Here is a 22,665-nt window from a genome sequence, read left to right as displayed (position 1 = left end):
TGATTTGCCATATGGTAAAGATTTTTCTCTTAACTGATTGCCAGCTCGAAACGTAGGGGCACTGTAGTCTGTCTGTCTCTGCGTTGGCGTTACTACTGAACTTCTCTTTTCAATAGTTAAGATCTTTCGGCCGTGAACAAGAATGGAGATAATGTTTCTGTTATTTAAGTTACCTGTTTCCTGTTTTTGTTGATACACACATAATCACTTTTCTACTGTCAAAACTTTCTTTATAAATTAAAGACTTACTGCTTGCTACTCCGTCATTACACATGCATTTCCAAGAATTCGGTCATTTTTGAAAAAAAAAATGGTAGAAATTTAGACCAGTTGTTGAAAATTTCCATTGTTTCTGCTGCAGAAAATGTGGTTTCAGTGTGGCGTGTTTGTGTGCCCAGTGTTGTGCACAAATACGGCAAAAACAAATGTTATTGTTACTTTGGAGGACACAATACGATTATTGAAGAGAGAAAAAAGAGACAATGTTTGTAAAATATAAAGTTCATTTCAAATGTTGCAAACGCAAATTTCCAACACTGAAACCCAGAAAATGAAAACAATCCTTAAAAGGCGGTGAAAATGTAAAGAGGAATGTGAGAGGAAATACATAATAAAATAATACATACTTGTAGTTTGTACTTTAAGCGTCTGTCTTATTCAAATAAGTTCACTTTGTTAATTGAGTTTATGTTGTAAATACATTTTTGTGTTAATTAATCTTTCACCTCAACCATTTTAACCTAGGTATAGTACTACGAGATTATTTTTACCAGCAGTTATTGTTACAGAACTTAACTTTTCGAATTTGCATACAACGGAAAATTAATTTGTTCCTTGACGTTCCGTCTTATACAAGTTTCACTGTATATATATGCTGTAAATTAGACATATTGGAATTTTTTTTTCTGGATTCCTTTAGTACTTCAATAAAATGAGCATTGAAAAATGTATTCTGACAAGTTATGGAAAACGTTCATTTGTAAGTTAAATTGTAAATTTCTCCTTGTTCTGAAGACAATGATAAAATAAATATTAATACAATTAAGTCTAATTTTCAATGGGTGTTCAGAAACTACACCGGCGAAATCGGAAGATGATAGTTAATGTAATTCTAAGCAAAAAAGCTTCTACACATATCCGATTCTCAGCGGCCTGACACCTACAGGTGGGTAACCATTCTGTACATTTTTCCAAAACAAAAATGTATTACTCATCCTGTTTTTTTTTCTAAAGGTCATCTATGATGCATTTGAATGGTGACAGAATGGCCTTTCCAGTGGCGTATTTACGATTTTGTTTCGGGAGGGGCTCTTCTAACTTTCGGGGGGGGGGCTTTGCCTGGAAATGTGAAAAGTCTGCAAGATATTTCATGTACTTTACTATACTAAGTAAGATTTCGGGGGGGGGGCTTAAGCCCGGAAGCCACCGCCCTAAATACGCCACTGGGCCTTTCCAAGGGTATATGGCATGTGACGATAGTTGCGTTGGAAGGAGCCTCATGAAGCTAATTTTCAGAACAAAATATCTTTCTTCCAAGAGCTTCAAGGAACACGGTTGCCAATACTGTCGCCAAATATGATCGAAAAAAATTACGCATCAACTTCAATTTTTATGCTGAATAATGTCGCAAAATTTATATATATATATATATATATATATATATATATATATAAGATGGTGCATTTAAAATTTGCCACCCCTATATCTTCGAAACGACTACGAATATGAGAAAACACTAAAACTCGTCCATCATTATTTTAAGGGGCTTGAATTTTCAGCTATAGAAGGTCCCCCTAAACACCCCATATAGCGGTATCAGGAGTCAACTTGAAAATTTTAAATAGCAAAGGGGGTCCAGTGATATATCGTTGGAAAGGTCTCGACAAGAGAAATATTTTACCGAGAGTTTCAAGTCCCTATGTTGACTCCATCTAAAATGGCTCGGGTTCACATTCTTTCCAACGATATATCACTCGACCCTCTTTGCTATTTAAAAATTTGAAGCTGACCCCATGTACCCCCATATGGGGGTACCTGGAGTGGACCGTTTATTGCTCAAAATTCAAGCTCCTTAAAATAGTGATGGACGTGTTTTTGTGTTTTCTCATATTTACAGTCGTTTCGAAGATACACTGGGTGCCAACGGACTTTATGGACACAAAATGTGAACCCTCGCCATTTAGAATAGGGTCAGCATAAAGACTTAAAACTTTCGGCAAAATATTTTTCTTGACGAGACCTTTCCAACGATATATCACTCGACCCCCTTTACCATTTAAAATTTTCAAGTCGACGCACGTACCTCCATGAGGGGGTACCTGGGGTGGACTTTTTATAGCTCAAAATTCAAGCCTTTTAAAATAATGATAGACGTGTTTTTGCCTTTTCTCATATTCGCAGTCGTTTCAAAGATATAGAGGGTGACAAATTTTAAATGCACCACCCGGTATATATATATATATATATATATATATATATATATATATATATATATATATATATATACTACAGTAACAGAAAGAAAAAATAAAATTGTCATTATACAATCGAACTACTTTTATTAAAATGAAGAAAGTTTTTTTTTCTTCCTCCACAACTTCCCTTCCAACTCCACTATCGTCATATATACATCAGTGGAAAGGTACTTCCATTGCCGTTCAAATACGCCATGCGTCATCTCTCTAAAGTACATACAGGATGAGTAATAAAATTTTGTCCTGAACAAATTTGTATAAAATATTTACCAACCTGTAACTATCAGACCGTTGAAAATTGAACATATTCTTATGGGATCATTTTTGCTTAGAAGTACATCAGCTATTATCTCCAAAAGTTGTCAGTATGGTTTCCGAACACTCTTCAAAGAATCATAAAATACTCCGCGACTTTTAAATTTTTTCCAGTGAACGCAAAGAAAAACGAAGAAATAGCAATATACAAGAATTCCCTCACCTAACTGAATTTTACACAAACCTTGTTTTCAGCCGGAAACAATCGTACAATCGCCTCACTTATTGAAATGAATGACTGTCTACTGGTCCTGTAAGACAGAAAATGAAATTTCACAAAGCAATTCCCATAGAAGCTTGAATAAATATTAAGAGACGACGCTCCATTGGGGAGGAAAAAAAAAAAACACTTGTTTATAAATGTTGTAACACTTGCACTAAAGAAAGAAGTGAATGTTTAGTTTCATAAAGTCAGGCAAATAAACGAAATGTAATATTTAATACAACTCAACGTGTTCCAAGCAGGGGCGGATCCAGGACCGACTTCTGGGGGGGAGCGGTGGGTTGTCATACTGCTACTTTTCAGGGCTCTAAACTTTGGGATGAGTTTTATTTATATATAAAAAATAAGAAAATTTCCTCTTCTGGGGGGGGGGCGATTGCCCCGATCGCCCCCCCCTTGATCCGCCCCTGGTTCCAAGTTACTGCAAACAGCTATTAATCAATCCAAAGGGTGCTATGCAGTCATCAGAACATTTTCAAATTCCAACTGATCCATATTGTTGTGTACCACAATGAGCAACTAACGAATTAATGCGTTTGAACTTTTGCTTTGATAATTTCAATGCATTTTGAGACCAAATGAATTCTAAAAACACAACTACAAACATACTTGTAATATAGATCATAAGTGATAAATACTGTCACGGTGATAAACGCAATCAATACCGTCGAATATGTGCCATGTGAAAACGAGATTCTACTCGGAATTCTTAGTGAAGACGATAAATGTATAGGACAGCAATTACTTAATATTTAAGACTATTGCATATACATTATCTTTAACGTACGATACCACAAAATTTAACGAAACGGTCTGTACCTTTTATCTGCGCCAATATATCGAACGATGACATCTGTTAATAAGCTGCGAGCTCTGCTATTAAGATGTCCCAAATTCTTGTGCGTAGATAATACTTCTTTTCCTTGCAGTGAACTATTCAGAATCTTCTGCAAGTCCTAGAACAAGGTACTTGTGATAATAGAATTTGAAATAAAACAAAACTTAAACAACAAAAGCAAAACTATAAAATAATTTGATATCACTTATGTTAAGATCACATAAACGTGAATATGTATAACCAGACGGATTTTATTTCAAAAATTTACAAAAAGAAATTCTTGTTTTCTACGAAAAACAAAAACTAGCATGAGCATGTATGTGTAAAAGTACACATATGTCCCAATTTCGTCGAAATGGGTGCAGTTTTTTTTGTTTCTATCTTTGGTGATTACCTGAAAAAGAATTTCATTTTCAACGCATCACAACTTTGACAAATTTTCACATGGAAATTTTATTTTGATGTCACTTGCAATCTTTTCTACCAGAAAACAAATGTTTTAAATTTCATTCATATCTGTTTCGTAGTTTTCGTAAACGAACAACGCCGAAATGCCATTTTTTTGTATTCTAGAAGCGTAAGCACTAGTCGATCTACTTTTTTAAAGCCTTGCTTGCAGGGCGACCGTCCTGCCTGATAACGTTGAGTTGATTTTTAGTTTAGCGTCCCTTTCAGCAGCGAGGCTATATGAGACGTGGACCTACTGATTAACGTGGAATCCGAACCACATGAGCTCCCGCTGGAAATCGAACCCGGGTCCCCCACGCCATGCCTGATAACGTACACGTAGAAGAGTTTAATAACAGTCCAAGAGCCGATTTGAATGAATGTGGTATCAAATGAGTACATTAAATAAGGTTATAAAGAATATGAGTTATGTTTACATTGAGTTCGTCCTACCAAACACATGCTCACTCTTGCGGTCATAAAAGATGTGTGACTAACTGATTATTACGATCTGGAAAATTAAACTTTAAATCCAGTAACGGTTACACAAGCTATACCAACATTGTTATATATACGTAAATCTTCTATGGAAATACGAAGAATAGGTAGTCTCTTTGAGGATAAACGGACACTTACAATCAGTTTTATTTGTCTATTTCATCTGTGAAGAACCATTCAAGTGAAAATATATCTTTGGATGTGAATTTTCATCAATTTCATGGGCTCTTTACGTGCAATACAAGGTAATTTTACACCAGGAACAATGTGTTGTGAAAACTTACGAATTCCACTTTCGCTGCACTTTCATTCACTTGGGGGTCTTCCATCAACGGGCTATTTTTGCAGATATCTACATCTGTGGATGTATCTCTTGATCCTGCCGAAGCACATACTACATCAACTGGAATACACAATAAATAAATAAATAAAATAATGCTGTACGAATTCTATATTAACCTATCCTTATTCTCTCTCTCAAATAAATTAATTGAAGTACTTTCATTACACGTAAAAGCAATCACCCTAAGCAAACAGAAATGCATGCTGTCGTTAGGACTTCACACTTTGACATATTTTCTTTTACAAATCACAACCAGGAGTGGACCGTATATACCCGTGTAACGGCTGCGCTTAAGTAATACTTGCACCCACGCTTTAAAAGTGAATTGAAACAAAAGTGGCCTGCTCGGACTGCCATTCTGATGGAGGTTTTCCTTAGTCGTACCAGGATAATGGTAGCAAGAACTGAAATATTTCCAGGTCACTACACCTCTGTCCCAGTCAGAGGGCCATAAAAGTGAATTGAAACAAAAGTGGCCTGCTCGGACTGCCATTCTGATGGAGGTTTTCCTTAGTCGTACCAGGATAATGGTAGCAAGAACTGAAATATTTCCAGGTCACTACACCTCTGTCCCAGTCAGAGGGCCATAAAAGTGAATTGAAACAAAAGTGGCCTGCTCGGACTGCTATTCTGATGGAGGTTTTCCTTAGTCGTACCAGGATAATGGTAGCAAGAACTGAAATATTTCCAGGTCACTACACCTCTGTCCCAGTCAGAGGGCCATAAAAGTGAATTGAAACAAAAGTGGCCTGCTCGGACTGCTATTCTGATGGAGGTTTTCCTTAGTCGTACCAGGATAATGGTAGCAAGAACTGAAATATTTCCAGGTCACTACACCTCTGTCCCAGTCAGAGGGCCATAAAAGTGAATTGAAACAAAAGTGGCCTGCTCGGACTGCCATTCTGATGGAGGTTTTCCTTAGTCGTACCAGGATAATGGTAGCAAGAACTGAAATATTTCCAGGTCACTACACCTCTGTCCCAGTCAGAGGGCCATAAAAGTGAATTGAAACAAAAGTGGCCTGCTCGGACTGCCATTCTGATGGAGGTTTTCCTTAGTCGTACCAGGATAATGGTAGCAAGAACTGAAATATTTCCAGGTCACTACACCTCTGTCCCAGTCAGAGGGCCATAAAAGTGAATTGAAACAAAAGTGGCCTGCTCGGACTGCTATTCTGATGGAGGTTTTCCTTAGTCGTACCAGGATAATGGTAGCAAGAACTGAAATATTTCCAGGTCACTACACCTCTGTCCCAGTCAGAGGGCCATAAAAGTGAATTGAAACAAAAGTGGCCTGCTCGGACTGCTATTCTGATGGAGGTTTTCCTTAGTCGTACCAGAATAATGGTAGCAAGAACTGAAATATTTCCAGGTCACTACACCTCTGTCCCAGTCAGAGGGCCATAAAAGTGAATTGAAACAAAAGTGGCCTGCTCGGACTGCTATTCTGATGGAGGTTTTCCTTAGTCGTACCAGGATAATGGTAGCAAGAACTGAAATATTTCCAGGTCACTACACCTCTGTCCCAGTCAGAGGGCCATAAAAGTGAATTGAAACAAAAGTGGCCTGCTCGGACTGCCATTCTGATGGAGGTTTTCCTTAGTCGTACTAGGATAATGGTAGCAAGAACTGAAATATTTCCAGGTCACTACACCTCTGTCCCAGTCAGAGGGCCATAAAAGTGAATTGAAACAAAAGTGGCCTGCTCGGACTGCCATTCTGATGGAGGTTTTCCTTAGTCGTACCAGGATAATGGTAGCAAGAACTGAAATATTTCCAGGTCACTACACCTCTGTCCCAGTCAGAGGGCCATAAAAGTGAATTGAAACAAAAGTGGCCTGCTCGGACTGCCATTCTGATGGAGGTTTTCCTTAGTCGTACTAGGATAATGGTAGCAAGAACTGAAATATTTCCAGGTCACTACACCTCTGTCCCAGTCAGAGGGCCATAAAAGTGAATTGAAACAAAAGTGGCCTGCTCGGACTGCCATTCTGATGGAGGTTTTCCTTAGTCGTACCAGGATAATGGTAGCAAGAACTGAAATATTTCCAGGTCACTACACCTCTGTCCCAGTCAGAGGGCCATAAAAGTGAATTGAAACAAAAGTGGCCTGCTCGGACTGCCATTCTGATGGAGGTTTTCCTTAGTCGTACCAGGATAATGGTAGCAAGAACTGAAATATTTCCAGGTCACTACACCTCTGTCCCAGTCAGAGGGCCATAAAAGTGAATTGAAACAAAAGTGGCCTGCTCGGACTGCCATTCTGATGGAGGTTTTCCTTAGTCGTACCAGGATAATGGTAGCAAGAACTGAAATATTTCCAGGTCACTACACCTCTGTCCCAGTCAGAGGGCCATAAAAGTGAATTGAAACAAAAGTGGCCTGCTCGGACTGCCATTCTGATGGAGGTTTTCCTTAGTCGTACCAGGATAATGGTAGCAAGAACTGAAATATTTCCAGGTCACTACACCTCTGTCCCAGTCAGAGGGCCATAAAAGTGAATTGAAACAAAAGTGGCCTGCTCGGACTGCCATTCTGATGGAGGTTTTCCTTAGTCGTACCAGGATAATGGTAGCAAGAACTGAAATATTTCCAGGTCACTACACCTCTGTCCCAGTCAGAGGGCCATAAAAGTGAATTGAAACAAAAGTGGCCTGCTCGGACTGCCATTCTGATGGAGGTTTTCCTTAGTCGTACCAGGATAATGGTAGCAAGAACTGAAATATTTCCAGGTCACTACACCTCTGTCCCAGTCAGAGGGCCATAAAAGTGAATTGAAACAAAAGTGGCCTGCTCGGACTGCCATTCTGATGGAGGTTTTCCTTAGTCGTACTAGGATAATGGTAGCAAGAACTGAAATATTTCCAGGTCACTACACCTCTGTCCCAGTCAGAGGGCCATAAAAGTGAATTAAAACAAAAGTGGCCTGCTCGGACTGCCATTCTGATGGAGGTTTTCCTTAGTCGTACCAGGATAATGGTAGCAAGAACTGAAATATTTCCAGGTCACTACACCTCTGTCCCAGTCAGAGGGCCATAAAAGTGAATTGAAACAAAAGTGGCCTGCTCGGATTGCTATTCTGATGGAGGTTTTCCTTAGTCGTACCAGGATAATGGTAGCAAGAACTGAAATATTTCCAGGTCACTACACCTCTGTCCCAGTCAGAGGGCCATAAAAGTGAATTGAAACAAAAGTGGCCTGCTCGGACTGCCATTCTGATGGAGGTTTTCCTTAGTCGTACTAGGATAATGGTAGCAAGAACTGAAATATTTCCAGGTCACTACACCTCTGTCCCAGTCAGAGGGCCATAAAAGTGAATTGAAACAAAAGTGGCCTGCTCGGACTGCCATTCTGATGGAGGTTTTCCTTAGTCGTACCAGGATAATGGTAGCAAGAACTGAAATATTTCCAGGTCACTACACCTCTGTCCCAGTCAGAGGGCCATAAAAGTGAATTGAAACAAAAGTGGCCTGCTCGGACTGCCATTCTGATGGAGGTTTTCCTTAGTCGTACCAGGATAATGGTAGCAAGAACTGAAATATTTCCAGGTCACTACACCTCTGTCCCAGTCAGAGGGCCATAAAAGTGAATTGAAACAAAAGTGGCCTGCTCGGACTGCCATTCTGATGGAGGTTTTCCTTAGTCGTACCAGGATAATGGTAGCAAGAACTGAAATATTTCCAGGTCACTACACCTCTGTCCCAGTCAGAGGGCCATAAAAGTGAATTGAAACAAAAGTGGCCTGCTCGGACTGCCATTCTGATGGAGGTTTTCCTTAGTCGTACCAGGATAATGGTAGCAAGAACTGAAATATTTCCAGGTCACTACACCTCTGTCCCAGTCAGAGGGCCATAAAAGTGAATTGAAACAAAAGTGGCCTGCTCGGACTGCCATTCTGATGGAGGTTTTCCTTAGTCGTACCAGGATAATGGTAGCAAGAACTGAAATATTTCCAGGTCACTACACCTCTGTCCCAGTCAGAGGGCCATAAAAGTGAATTGAAACAAAAGTGGCCTGCTCGGACTGCCATTCTGATTGGAGGTTTTCCTTAGTCGTACCAGGATAATGGTAGCAAGAACTGAAATATTTCCAGGTCACTACACCTCTGTCCCAGTCAGAGGGGCATAAAAGTGAATTGAAACAAAAGTGGCCTGCTCGGACTGCCATTCTGATGGAGGTTTTCCTTAGTCGTACCAGGATAATGGTAGCAAGAACTGAAATATTTCCAGGTCACTACACCTCTGTCCCAGTCAGAGGGCCATAAAAGTGAATTGAAACAAAAGTGGCCTGCTCGGACTGCCATTCTGATGGAGGTTTTCCTTAGTCGTACCAGGATAATGGTAGCAAGAACTGAAATATTTCCAGGTCACTACACCTCTGTCCCAGTCAGAGGGCCATAAAAGTGAATTGAAACAAAAGTGGCCTGCTCGGACTGCTATTCTGATGGAGGTTTTCCTTAGTCGTACCAGGATAATGGTAGCAAGAACTGAAATATTTCCAGGTCACTACACCTCTGTCCCAGTCAGAGGGCCATAAAAGTGAATTGAAACAAAAGTGGCCTGCTCGGACTGCCATTCTGATGGAGGTTTTCCTTAGTCGTACCAGGATAATGGTAGCAAGAACTGAAATATTTCCAGGTCACTACACCTCTGTCCCAGTCAGAGGGCCATAAAAGTGAATTGAAACAAAAGTGGCCTGCTCGGACTGCCATTCTGATGGAGGTTTTCCTTAGTTGTACCAGGATAATGGTAGCAAGAACTGAAATATTTCCAGGTCACTACACCTCTGTCCCAGTCAGAGGGCCATAAAAGTGAATTGAAACAAAAGTGGCCTGCTCGGACTGCTATTCTGATGGAGGTTTTCCTTAGTCGTACCAGGATAATGGTAGCAAGAACTGAAATATTTCCAGGTCACTACACCTCTGTCCCAGTCAGAGGGCCATAAAAGTGAATTGAAACAAAAGTGGCCTGCTCGGACTGCCTATTCTGATGGAGGTTTTCCTTAGTCGTACCAGGATAATGGTAGCAAGAACTGAAATATTTCCAGGTCACTACACCTCTGTCCCAGTCAGAGGGCCATAAAAGTGAATTGAAACAAAAGTGGCCTGCTCGGACTGCCTATTCTGATGGAGGTTTTCCTTAGTCGTACCAGGATAATGGTAGCAAGAACTGAAATATTTCCAGGTCACTACACCTCTGTCCCAGTCAGAGGGCCATAAAAGTGAATTGAAACAAAAGTGGCCTGCTCGGACTGCCATTCTGATGGAGGTTTTCCTTAGTCGTACTAGGATAATGGTAGCAAGAACTGAAATATTTCCAGGTCACTACACCTCTGTCCCAGTCAGAGGGCCATAAAAGTGAATTGAAACAAAAGTGGCCTGCTCGGACTGCCATTCTGATGGAGGTTTTCCTTAGTCGTACCAGGATAATGGTAGCAAGAACTGAAATATTTCCAGGTCACTACACCTCTGTCCCAGTCAGAGGGCCATAAAAGTGAATTGAAACAAAAGTGGCCTGCTCGGACTGCCATTCTGATGGAGGTTTTCCTTAGTCGTACTAGGATAATGGTAGCAAGAACTGAAATATTTCCAGGTCACTACACCTCTGTCCCCAGTCAGAGGGCCATAAAAGTGAATTGAAACAAAAGTGGCCTGCTCGGACTGCCATTCTGATGGAGGTTTTCCTTAGTCGTACCAGGATAATGGTAGCAAGAACTGAAATATTTCCAGGTCACTACACCTCTGTCCCAGTCAGAGGGCCATAAAAGTGAATTGAAACAAAAGTGGCCTGCTCGGACTGCCATTCTGATGGAGGTTTTCCAGTCGTACCAGGATAATGGTAGCAAGAACTGAAATATTTCCAGGTCACTACACCTCTGTCCCAGTCAGAGGGCCATAAAAGTGAATTGAAACAAAAGTGCCTGCTCGGACTGCCATTCTGATGGAGGTTTTCCTTAGTCGTACCAGGATAATGGTAGCAAGAACTGAAATATTTCCAGGTCACTACACCTCTGTCCCAGTCAGAGGGCCATAAAAGTGAATTGAAACAAAAGTGGCCTGCTCGGACTGCCATTCTGTGGAGGTTTTCCTTAGTCGTACCAGGATAATGGTAGCAAGAACTGAAATATTTCCAGGTCACTACACCTCTGTCCCAGTCAGAGGGCCATAAAAGTGAATTGAAACAAAAGTGGCCTGCTCGGACTGCCATTCTGATGGAGGTTTTCCTTAGTCGTACCAGGATAATGGTAGCAAGAACTGAAATATTTCCAGGTCACTACACCTCTGTCCAGTCAGAGGGCCATAAAAGTGAATTGAAACAAAAGTGGCCTGCTCGGACTGCCATTCTGATGGAGGTTTTCCTTAGTCGTACCAGGATAATGGTAGCAAGAACTGAAATATTTCCAGGTCACTACACCTCTGTCCCAGTCAGAGGGCCATAAAAGTGAATTGAAACAAAAGTGGCCTGCTCGGACTGCTATTCTGATGGAGGTTTTCCTTAGTCGTACCAGGATAATGGTAGCAAGAACTGAAATATTTCCAGGTCACTACACCTCTGTCCCAGTCAGAGGGCCATAAAAGTGAATTGAAACAAAAGTGGCCTGCTCGGACTGCTATTCTGATGGAGGTTTTCCTTAGTCGTACCAGGATAATGGTAGCAAGAACTGAAATATTTCCAGGTCACTACACCTCTGTCCCAGTCAGAGGGCCATAAAAGTGAATTGAAACAAAAGTGGCCTGCTCGGACTGCTATTCTGATGGAGGTTTTCCTTAGTCGTACCAGGATAATGGTAGCAAGAACTGAAATATTTCCAGGTCACTACACCTCTGTCCCAGTCAGAGGGCCATAAAAGTGAATTGAAACAAAAGTGGCCTGCTCGGACTGCCATTCTGATGGAGGTTTTCCTTAGTCGTACTAGGATAATGGTAGCAAGAACTGAAATATTTCCAGGTCACTACACCTCTGTCCCAGTCAGAGGGCCATAAAAGTGAATTGAAACAAAAGTGGCCTGCTCGGACTGCCATTCTGATGGAGGTTTTCCTTAGTCGTACCAGGATAATGGTAGCAAGAACTGAAATATTTCCAGGTCACTACACCTCTGTCCCAGTCAGAGGGCCATAAAAGTGAATTGAAACAAAAGTGGCCTGCTCGGACTGCCATTCTGATGGAGGTTTTCCTTAGTCGTACTAGGATAATGGTAGCAAGAACTGAAATATTTCCAGGTCACTACACCTCTGTCCCAGTCAGAGGGCCATAAAAGTGAATTGAAACAAAAGTGGCCTGCTCGGACTGCCATTCTGATGGAGGTTTTCCTTAGTCGTACCAGGATAATGGTAGCAAGAACTGAAATATTTCCAGGTCACTACACCTCTGTCCCAGTCAGAGGGCCATAAAAGTGAATTGAAACAAAAGTGGCCTGCTCGGACTGCCATTCTGATGGAGGTTTTCCTTAGTCGTACCAGGATAATGGTAGCAAGAACTGAAATATTTCCAGGTCACTACACCTCTGTCCCAGTCAGAGGGCCATAAAAGTGAATTGAAACAAAAGTGGCCTGCTCGGACTGCCATTCTGATGGAGGTTTTCCTTAGTCGTACCAGGATAATGGTAGCAAGAACTGAAATATTTCCAGGTCACTACACCTCTGTCCCAGTCAGAGGGCCATAAAAGTGAATTGAAACAAAAGTGGCCTGCTCGGACTGCCATTCTGATGGAGGTTTTCCTTAGTCGTACCAGGATAATGGTAGCAAGAACTGAAATATTTCCAGGTCACTACACCTCTGTCCCAGTCAGAGGGCCATAAAAGTGAATTGAAACAAAAGTGGCCTGCTCGGACTGCCATTCTGATGGAGGTTTTCCTTAGTCGTACCAGGATAATGGTAGCAAGAACTGAAATATTTCCAGGTCACTACACCTCTGTCCCAGTCAGAGGGCCATAAAAGTAAATTGAAACAAAAGTGGCCTGCTCGGACTGCCATTCTGATGGAGGTTTTCCTTAGTCGTACCAGGATAATGGTAGCAAGAACTGAAATATTTCCAGGTCACTACACCTCTGTCCCAGTCAGAGGGCCATAAAAGTGAATTGAAACAAAAGTGGCCTGCTCGGACTGCCATTCTGATGGAGGTTTTCCTTAGTCGTACCAGGATAATGGTAGCAAGAACTGAAATATTTCCAGGTCACTACACCTCTGTCCCAGTCAGAGGGCCATAAAAGTGAATTGAAACAAAAGTGGCCTGCTCGGACTGCCATTCTGATGGAGGTTTTCCTTAGTCGTACCAGGATAATGGTAGCAAGAACTGAAATATTTCCAGGTCACTACACCTCTGTCCCAGTCAGAGGGCCATAAAAGTGAATTGAAACAAAAGTGGCCTGCTCGGACTGCCATTCTGATGGAGGTTTTCCTTAGTCGTACCAGGATAATGGTAGCAAGAACTGAAATATTTCCAGGTCACTACACCTCTGTCCCAGTCAGAGGGCCATAAAAGTGAATTGAAACAAAAGTGGCCTGCTCGGACTGCCATTCTGATGGAGGTTTTCCTTAGTCGTACTAGGATAATGGTAGCAAGAACTGAAATATTTCCAGGTCACTACACCTCTGTCCCAGTCAGAGGGCCATAAAAGTGAATTGAAACAAAAGTGGCCTGCTCGGACTGCCATTCTGATGGAGGTTTTCCTTAGTCGTACTAGGATAATGGTAGCAAGAACTGAAATATTTCCAGGTCACTACACCTCTGTCCCAGTCAGAGGGCCATAAATAAAATTCAAGGGAACTCACATAATGTATACATCCGAAAAACGATAATTTTCTCTACTGGAATATATAATTAAAAGTTTAAAATCATAAAATATGAATACGCAACTTACCACTGTCCTAATTGCTAATATATATAATAATAGTGTAATATTTCAAGAGCTTTTCGACTGGCATGTTCATGCGAATCTTCTGTGTATTAATAACATGTTATAAAATGCGAGAGATGTTCAACTCAAGGTAAGAAATAAGAAGTAAGGAAGAAATTAACAATATTTATATATTCATTTGAAGACACAATTGAACTCACTTGTGAATGCTCATCGCTTCACTGTGTCTTACACCATTTTTTTTAACAATTTGAGGAAAAGTATCTCAGCAACCTCATTATTTGATCATGGAATCTGTTTAAAGAAAGAAAAATAGTATATATTGTTTCTTTTCTTCCTTTTTTCTTAAAAAAATTCAGTTAAAAGTCACTTGCATTTTATAATAAGTTTCTCATATGCGGGAGGACGGTAGGAAAGTTCTCGAAATAAGGGCAATTTCAATTTATACGAGCGACTGGGACACTTACCCTTTAATTATCTTACATATTTATTAACAACATTCCAAATAGAGCCGAAAGGCATTTCACATTGAAACAAATAACAACAAAGGAAGGAAAGGAGTTTCGAAGTCGGCGAGGCGGGTCATATATTCAAGGTACCATCCAGACATATGCCTAATGAAACTTAGAAAAACCCTGGAAAACAATTGTTACGATGGCCTGCCTCAGGATTCGAACCAGGGACCTCTGCATACGCTAACCACTCACCCACGCTCGCTCGGTTAATTACTAACTGCAATAGCACACAAAATGCTTATCTTTAAGTATTACATTTTTCCCTGCTCATTCTTGATTTTCATGCAATAAAGCAGATAAATATTAATCCGAAAATAAATGTTTAAACATGTTTTCTAGCGGTGTTAGTTGGATGTGTCTAATTAAAAATACTTTTCTACGTAAGTCATTGAGATAGAATTACAATCTACTCACAAGGTTCCTCGTAACAATACAATGTGCTTCCATTTGCATTGCTTATCCTATCTCCACCACCAACACTAGGGAAAAAGGAAATAGTTGTCACCTGGAATAAAAGTTTATTATTAGCTTCATTAAATACCAGTGGCGGCTGGTACTATATGTTGCATGGTTGTGCAACCGGATATTTTTTTAAATACTAAAAATATTTTTAAGTGTTAAAGTAGTGTATCAGTAAAAAATAAACCTTTGCTCTTGAGCGCAAAACAGTATTGATGCATTTCTGAAAAAAGTCAATTAAAAAACGGAAAGAAAGAGAGAGATTTACCTTTCCAGTGGCAGCGAACGTTGCCACTGGAAGCAGTAACATTGAGCATATGGCAGCGAGCTCCTATCTCTTAACATGGGGAAGTGGATTTATTCTTGCAACGCTCCTATCTTCCCGTATTGGTCCCTTACGGTTGCATTTTTTCCGCAACTGGTCAGCTTCTGTAATAGTTACGAATTCCTCCGCTTAGCAGCGCTTGACTCAGTTGATAGGGTGAGAAAGATACAGACGCGTGGAAGAAAGAAGTTATTCACAAAACATAAACTCGCAAAGAACAAATATAAGTCTGGTGGTAGCAGGGACGGATCCAGGCTGAAAGTTTGGGGGGCGGTCGTTCGAAGTCAATAGATTTTATTTAACATTTATAATACAAAGGTGAAAATTCTTGGGATAAGATTTATTTTTTTAAAAAAATCCTATTCTGGGGGGGAAGGGGGGTCAATCGAGTCTCCAAGAAGAAAATGTCTTACTACGGGTCTAATTCCTAGCTCTGTGTCCTTCGTGCACATGATTCCGTGTTCGATTTCCGGCGGAGAGCATAAATTAATATCAAATCATTCACTTCCAATACTCATCTGTCTTCTTTAGCCTAATTTGCTGGAATGTTAAACTATTTTTTTTTTTTTAATTTTCAAAGGAAAACATCTTAGATTTCATGCTTCTTTACAGACAAAAAATACGTGGTTCCTGAAAATGGACTTTTTGTTCCGTATATTTATACAGTGGACTCTTTTTAATTCGAAGTCCAAGGGGACACGAAAAAACTTCGAATTATCCAAAATTCGAATTATCCAACAACATTCACTTTCACTTATATAACAACGAACGAACCAAGGTACTGTGCATCTAAAACATATTTATATGGTGAAGATTTTACCTTTAAAGCAGCTTATTATTTGCGTGATCGAATACCGCAAACTAACAAACGACTTTGACTCCACATAATTCAAACTACGTGTACAATGGACAGTGGTGTATTTACGATTTTGTTTCGGGAGGCGCTTTGCTAACTTTCGGGGGGGCTTTGCCTGAAAATGTGAAAATTCAGCAAGATATTTCATATACTTTACTATAGTAAGTAAGATTTCGGGGGGGCTTAAGCCCGGAAGCCCCCCTAAATACGCCACTGACAATGGAAAATATATTTACGTACAACACTACGACATACGTTGAATAGCCCAAACAGTTAAACACCAGTAACAATTTGAATAGTCTGTTCTCCTTTTAAGAAATCGTAAACCTCATTTGCTTAAATTTGATTGTTTTTGTACGGTCAATAAATCTTGAATTTCATGTATCGCGTGGAATACGATATCAATAACATTTGGTTGACTTTATCAATAATTCATCTAAAATTTTCAATCAATTCTGAAACAAGATGAGATTGGCACACTTCTCTCCAATTCACCTTCATTTATTACATAATATTTTCTATTTATCTTTTATGTTATTCTTCCCTATGGCTGCATCTGGATAACTGGAAACACATTAAAACTGTATTTCTCTGTTTACATGTCCAACATTAAAAAATTTCAACTGTATTTACTTCGATTTATCCAAAACATAGGTTCAAAAGTTCGATTTATCCACGAATTTTTAATATTGTTTTCAATACAGTTTTCAAGGGGAATGGACTTCTGTTCGAATTATCCAATATTTCGAATTAACCAAGTTCGAATTAACGAGACTCCACTGTACAAAGAAATGCTAACAAAATGCGTATTGTCGGAGGAGAGAGGTGTTTCTGAACCCCAAAGAAAATAAAGCGGAAAATATTTGCGGTAGCGATGCTTTCTATTCAGAGAAACTTGGCGAACAGCATTTCAGATTTCAATAAAGTCATAGAAAAATTTGAAGCCCGAAAGATCGAAGAAAGACCTTCCATTCTAAAATAATGCATAGTTTATATAATTAAATAATTTTGTTTAACTGCGTGCATGCAATTTTCTTGCTTTTTTTTTCTTCTTTTCGGATTAACGCCATCATTCATGGCTTACAGCACATACTATATATTCGATTTATCTCGTGTCCAATAACATGAGTGCAGAGGTTTTGTATATAAATAGTGTATAAACGTACATTGATAGTGGTTGTTTGAAAAAAAGGAAATAGCTTATATATTAAATTAATATTCGAGAAATAATTTAATCAATAATATACAAATAGAGCTTAAAAGACTTTCCTCTTCATATTTCCTGAATATTTCTTGGATAGGACTCAAGAATGCTGGGGGAGGGGAACACTTGCGCGTACCTACATACCTTTGATATTGCAACATTGCAACCGGTGCTTGTACAGACTACGAGCCGCTACTGTTAAATACAATGATTAAAAAATATAAATGCATATAATTACATAGCACAACTGCGTACGCGCGTAATTTCCCTTAAAGTGTTAACAACTGTTCATTGCTGTTACTTTTATTTGTTATCTTATTACAACGCACAGATTCAACAACTTCAAGATGCCTTTTCTTGAACGTGTGCTGATCATAACCAGTTTCATGTCAATTTTATTAATGCATTTTAGTTCAGTTTGTGGCATTTCATGTTAAGTGAACCAATGGTCCCCACTCCACTATCTATAATTTGTTTAAACTTTTGCTCCAATGTCACCTGACAAAAATGAAGATTAGTCCTTTGTAGTCCGGCTATCTCAAAATAACCCTTGTAACAGCAACAATAAGTACTTTTTTTAAGTGCTTGTCATTGTTCACTGAAAGGTTTAACAAACTTCAAAACTTGCTACCTGAGAGAGAGACTTAGTCATCAATTCCCATGAATGAGCAGAATTTGTACATAAAATTCACAAAGTTTGCATAAAACAAAGTGTATGTGTGTGTGTGCAAGTGTAATGAGTGACAACGGTGTATGAAGTCAATTTAGTAGACTGATACTTGAAATAAATAAAAATGGTAGATGTACTATAGAATAAAGAAAACCTCAAATCTGAAGCACAGATTGTTTTAGGGACATGCGATCTTATAAAAAGGAAAAGTACAAGATGTCAAAAATGAATGCTCTTCGTATCTCAAAATGGTTATGTTGCCAAACCACACCAAATTGGAACCATAACCAGTGGAAAGAATACGTTTTCATATAATTAGAAATACATTTTTACGTAGATAACTTTCTTGGTTTCTGGACGATGGAAAAATAGCTATTAGGTCATTTCACACTGTATTCACTACCGACAGAATTTGCATACCATGTCGATGCAAGTAGTAATATTTGTAACAAACAAAGTCGTAGGAAAGAAGAGAAGAGATGGGGATAAAGAATGGATGGAGAGAATGATGAAAAGGGGATAGAGGAATACAATACATTTTAGTAACATCATGCCAAAACTTACATTGAAGCCCTCCTCGCCTGTTAGTGAATAGAGTGCGTGAATAATTCACGCAGTCTCGGGTTCAATTATCAGTGGAAGAGCAACGAACACATTACAGTGTTTCTGATTTCACTTTAAAATGTAGTTTCACGTCTAATATAGCGTCAATGCTAAAATGGGACATTTAACTACAATTAACTAAATAACTTACACTAAGGCCAAATCTATGTCTTTCAACTTAGTAAAAAGGAACATTTGGCTATTTTGATTGCTGTTACATTAAGTACCCAAAATCACGATCTGCAATACAACATCGAGCATGAAAATTGATATGATCACCGCACCTTGAAAAAACTGGCTGTATTAACTTGTTCAATCTTTGCGTTATTGTAAAAATGAAACTAAACTAACTAGAAATTTGATAGGTATTCCATATTTTCCAATATTATCTAACCAAATAAAAATTATTCTCAGAAGGTATTTCATCGACGCTTCCGATATTCTTTCAGAAAACATAATATATTTCTCAGAGGATTGACCCTCTGAAACAATCTGGTATCTATCAAGTCGAATGCAGTTAAGGACAGAGACATACCTTGGTGAAACAGAGATATATTTATTAAGACTAGAAGAACCTGTTAGAGAATCAAATCAAACCGTCATTTCGGAACTTTCGCTACATTTAGGGCTCTCAATATGATATTCGTACTCGTAAGTTCTTGTATCTCCTTCATTTACCAAACTTACAATTAAGTTTACATTTACATTTTTCTGCTATCTTTAAATACATGTAAAACTGCTGCACTGTGCGCTATAATTTAAGTATTAAATTGCAAACATTATTACATGGATAATTATTATATTTTTAAACATTGTCTCTTTTACGGATTTTTTTTCCCTGGAATCATCTGAAATGGATTACAATTTAACGTTTCGTTCAGAATATTAATTTACTGCCGGTGAAGAAAGCATGTGCATTCGATTTCTTGGTTTAAGTTTACCGTCTCGTTCAGTAGCGAGGCTATATGAGACGTGAACTTACAGCTTAATATCGGATCGGAACATGAGCTTCCGCCGGGAATGAAACCCGGGTCTATCGCGCCAAAGGCGCGTCACTATCCACACAAGCACTGAAGACCTCGTATGTGCACTCGAGTTTGAAAAAACTAGGAGGGTAACAAAGAAAAGATTTAAATCATTAGTTTCCTTGTTTTGTTCTGAGTTAGTAATAGTATGACTGGGTTTGGAAAAAACTTGCTAATATTTTTTACGAGTGAATTAAACGTACAAAATTGTTTTCATTTTTTTTCTTTCTTTTGCGAAGCATCAACTTTTACACTTACACATTGACACGGACTAATCCTTACAGAATGCAAGTACAATAAGTAACTGAACGCAAAAGACAAATTTTAAAACATTAAATTGTAATAATTAAAATTACATCTTCCCTGGCAGTTTCGGTATATTCCTGACACCATCTTCAGAGAGGGAATAGAATGGGAAAATAGTGGTAGCCTTTTCTCATTCTATTCCTCTATTTGAGGATGGTGTCAGAAGTACATTGAAACTGTTACCAAGATACTTTAATTTGGGTTAATTTGAGTTTAACGTCCCGTTCAGCAGCGAGGCTATATGAGAAGTGGACCTACTGATTAACGAGGAATCCGAACCTCATGAGCTCCCGCCGGGAATCGAACCCCGGTCTCCCACGCCAAAGGCGAGTATATTTTAATTTGGGCACTGTAAGGTGTTTATATTTACAAGTAAAACACTTTGCTGAAAAAAATAGTGAGTATTATACCCAACACTTTCTGTACCGATTAAAATCGTAATACGGTTGACAATACACCTATGAATACGGTATTACAGGTACAATGATAACAAAGTACGATTATATTTGAGAAAAATAATAAGATATCAGTTATTTCTACCTCGCTATCACTAAAGGTACTGCCTTCTGAGCTGTGTGACAGGAAAGACACAGGGGATGAAGAAGTAGGAGATTTCATCTTCTGTTCCTTGTACAATTTATATTTTGATATAAATTTCATTCGTGGTCCAACTTTAGGAATTAATTCCTTTATTGCATCCACAGTTAAATTTTCGAATGCCTCATCATCGATTTCTTCCTCTGAAATAATAACAAATGTTTATTCAATGAAATATACAGATTGCACAAAGCTCCTATTTAACGAACAATATAAAGATTATGTCGGAATTTATGGTACACGAAGCTGGGTGAACATAAATTTTGAGCTGCTTTCGGGAATCGAATCCGTCACTCCTCACACCACAAGCGCTAGGCAAAACAAACTGGATGTGAAGAAGCTCTAAGGAAATAAAGAAATATGAATAAAACTTCCCTGAAATAAGAAAAAATTGAATCCTGCAACTCTTCATTCTTTCAATTTAATTTTATAAAACGACATGATAAAATTAGGCAGATTATACAAATATGTTCAACTTTTTGTCACATCTTAGCTATTTTCTTCAATGTCATTCAAACCGGTTAGCATCTTAAAATATAGGTCCTGAGCGACATCTTTCCCATATTCCTATCTTTCAGTTGTGGGTCAGCTTCTTTCAGCCAAATGGCTCTTAAAAAAAAAGTCTTCGGAAATACAGCTTAGTGATTGCATGTACAAAAAGTATTTATCCTACTTGGAAGTTGGGATACAAATAACTGAAGGTCTGTCTGTATTAGAGCTAACTAGAACTAAGGAGGTACTGTTCTGTGCCTTTTTTCTTGATATTATTTCTTCATTTGTTTGGTCTTTCGGAAAATCTTACTTTTGAAGACTTCAATATGTGAATGGAATGAAGGATCTGTCAATGCTAATGAGGAAAGCATAATTACTATTGCAAAAATATCTTTAATTGAGTAACCAGGAATGAAGTATAAAAATCTAGCTTCATGTACCGCAGTTATGGCCTGTATGTTGATGGAGAAGAATCAACAAAGAAACAGCTGCTAAAGTAAGAAAACCAAAGACAGGTCTTTTGTAATGGAACACCAAATCTTGGGAGTTACAGGTATTGTGATCTCAGAAATAAGCTGAGAAGAGGTAGAACATGCTTTAAAGAAAATGAAGACAGGGAAAGCAACTACAAGCTAAAACATTTGTGCTTAGGACCAGAAGTTGTCCTACCGCATAGGCCTACTATGGGATCTAATGAAAACAGTTTACAGACAAAGGAAAAATGCCAAGTCAGTGGAGAGAGAGTAGTACTGTATCTATATACAAAGAGAAGGAAGATGTACAAAATTGTGAAAATTACCGAGGAATCAAGCTGATGCCACATACAATAAACACTTGGACGATGAAGATTTAGAAAGGAAATTAAATAGAAAAACAACAGTTGAATCCATGCCACAGATGAGTACAATTGATACAATCAGTGGCGTCATTAGCTCTTAAATATTAGGGGTGGGGGACACATGATATATCTCACATGTGCAAGTTATTTTCTAATTACATACTATGATTTGGTTTAATTTTATCGAAATAAATTAATGATATACCGTAACTAATGCAGTGCAAATAATAATAAAAAAATAAATAAAATACTGGCCAGGTGGAAACTTTATACACGACACAGAAAATTATTGGGGGGGGGGCATGTCCCCGTCACGCTAACGACGCCCGTAGATGCAATCTTATTAAAGCAAACAATGGAAAAGCGTCAGGGAAAGCAATAAGGATGCAGTATTTACTGAATGGGCAAAGACGTAAGACAGAGTACCAAGTCAGGAAATTTGGAGGTATATGAAAGGAAAATGGAACTCCAGTAAAGTACAGGAAGATTGTTCAAGATCTGTATACAAGAGCAGTGTAGAAATAATACATCTTACTGCGTTTAGAGTTGGACTGCACTATGGTTCGGAAGTGAAATCTCTATCTGGTAGCCCAATACGAGCATAACCTAACCGTAAATACCCTACACCAGAGGTCACAAAACTATCTGGATATGTAAGTCCCTCAATAATGAATAGGCACGAAACGAATATAATTAAAACGTAACTAACTCAAGGAAGCAGTCACAAAACTAGCTGTGTGTATTTTTGATTATTATCTATCAGAGTTGGTTGGTGTAAACC

General features: G+C 38.9%; 1 protein-coding gene across 1 annotated transcript in view; it reads right to left on the bottom strand.

Moving 5' to 3' along the window:
- The window catches only part of LOC145682915 (uncharacterized), a 42,378-nt gene extending 21,672 nt beyond the window's left edge, over window positions 1-20,706 (bottom strand). The window contains exons 1-5 of the mRNA XM_081754278.1: window positions 20,498-20,706; window positions 14,924-15,014; window positions 5,080-5,198; window positions 3,832-3,968; window positions 2,974-3,040 (exon numbers count right to left, since the gene is read on the bottom strand). Of these exons, the coding sequence (XP_081610404.1) occupies window positions 2,974-3,040; window positions 3,832-3,968; window positions 5,080-5,198; window positions 14,924-15,014; window positions 20,498-20,617 (534 nt within the window). The 5' untranslated portion in view covers window positions 20,618-20,706. The remainder of the gene's footprint in view (window positions 1-2,973; window positions 3,041-3,831; window positions 3,969-5,079; window positions 5,199-14,923; window positions 15,015-20,497) is intronic.
- Window positions 20,707-22,665: the final 1,959 nt, after the last annotated feature.

Source organism: Thermobia domestica, chromosome 1, assembly GCF_964235325.1.
Source record: "Thermobia domestica chromosome 1, izTheDome1.hap1.1, whole genome shotgun sequence".
NCBI lineage: Eukaryota > Metazoa > Arthropoda > Insecta > Zygentoma > Lepismatidae > Thermobia > Thermobia domestica.
This window is presented reverse-complemented; position numbering and strand designations above follow the sequence as displayed.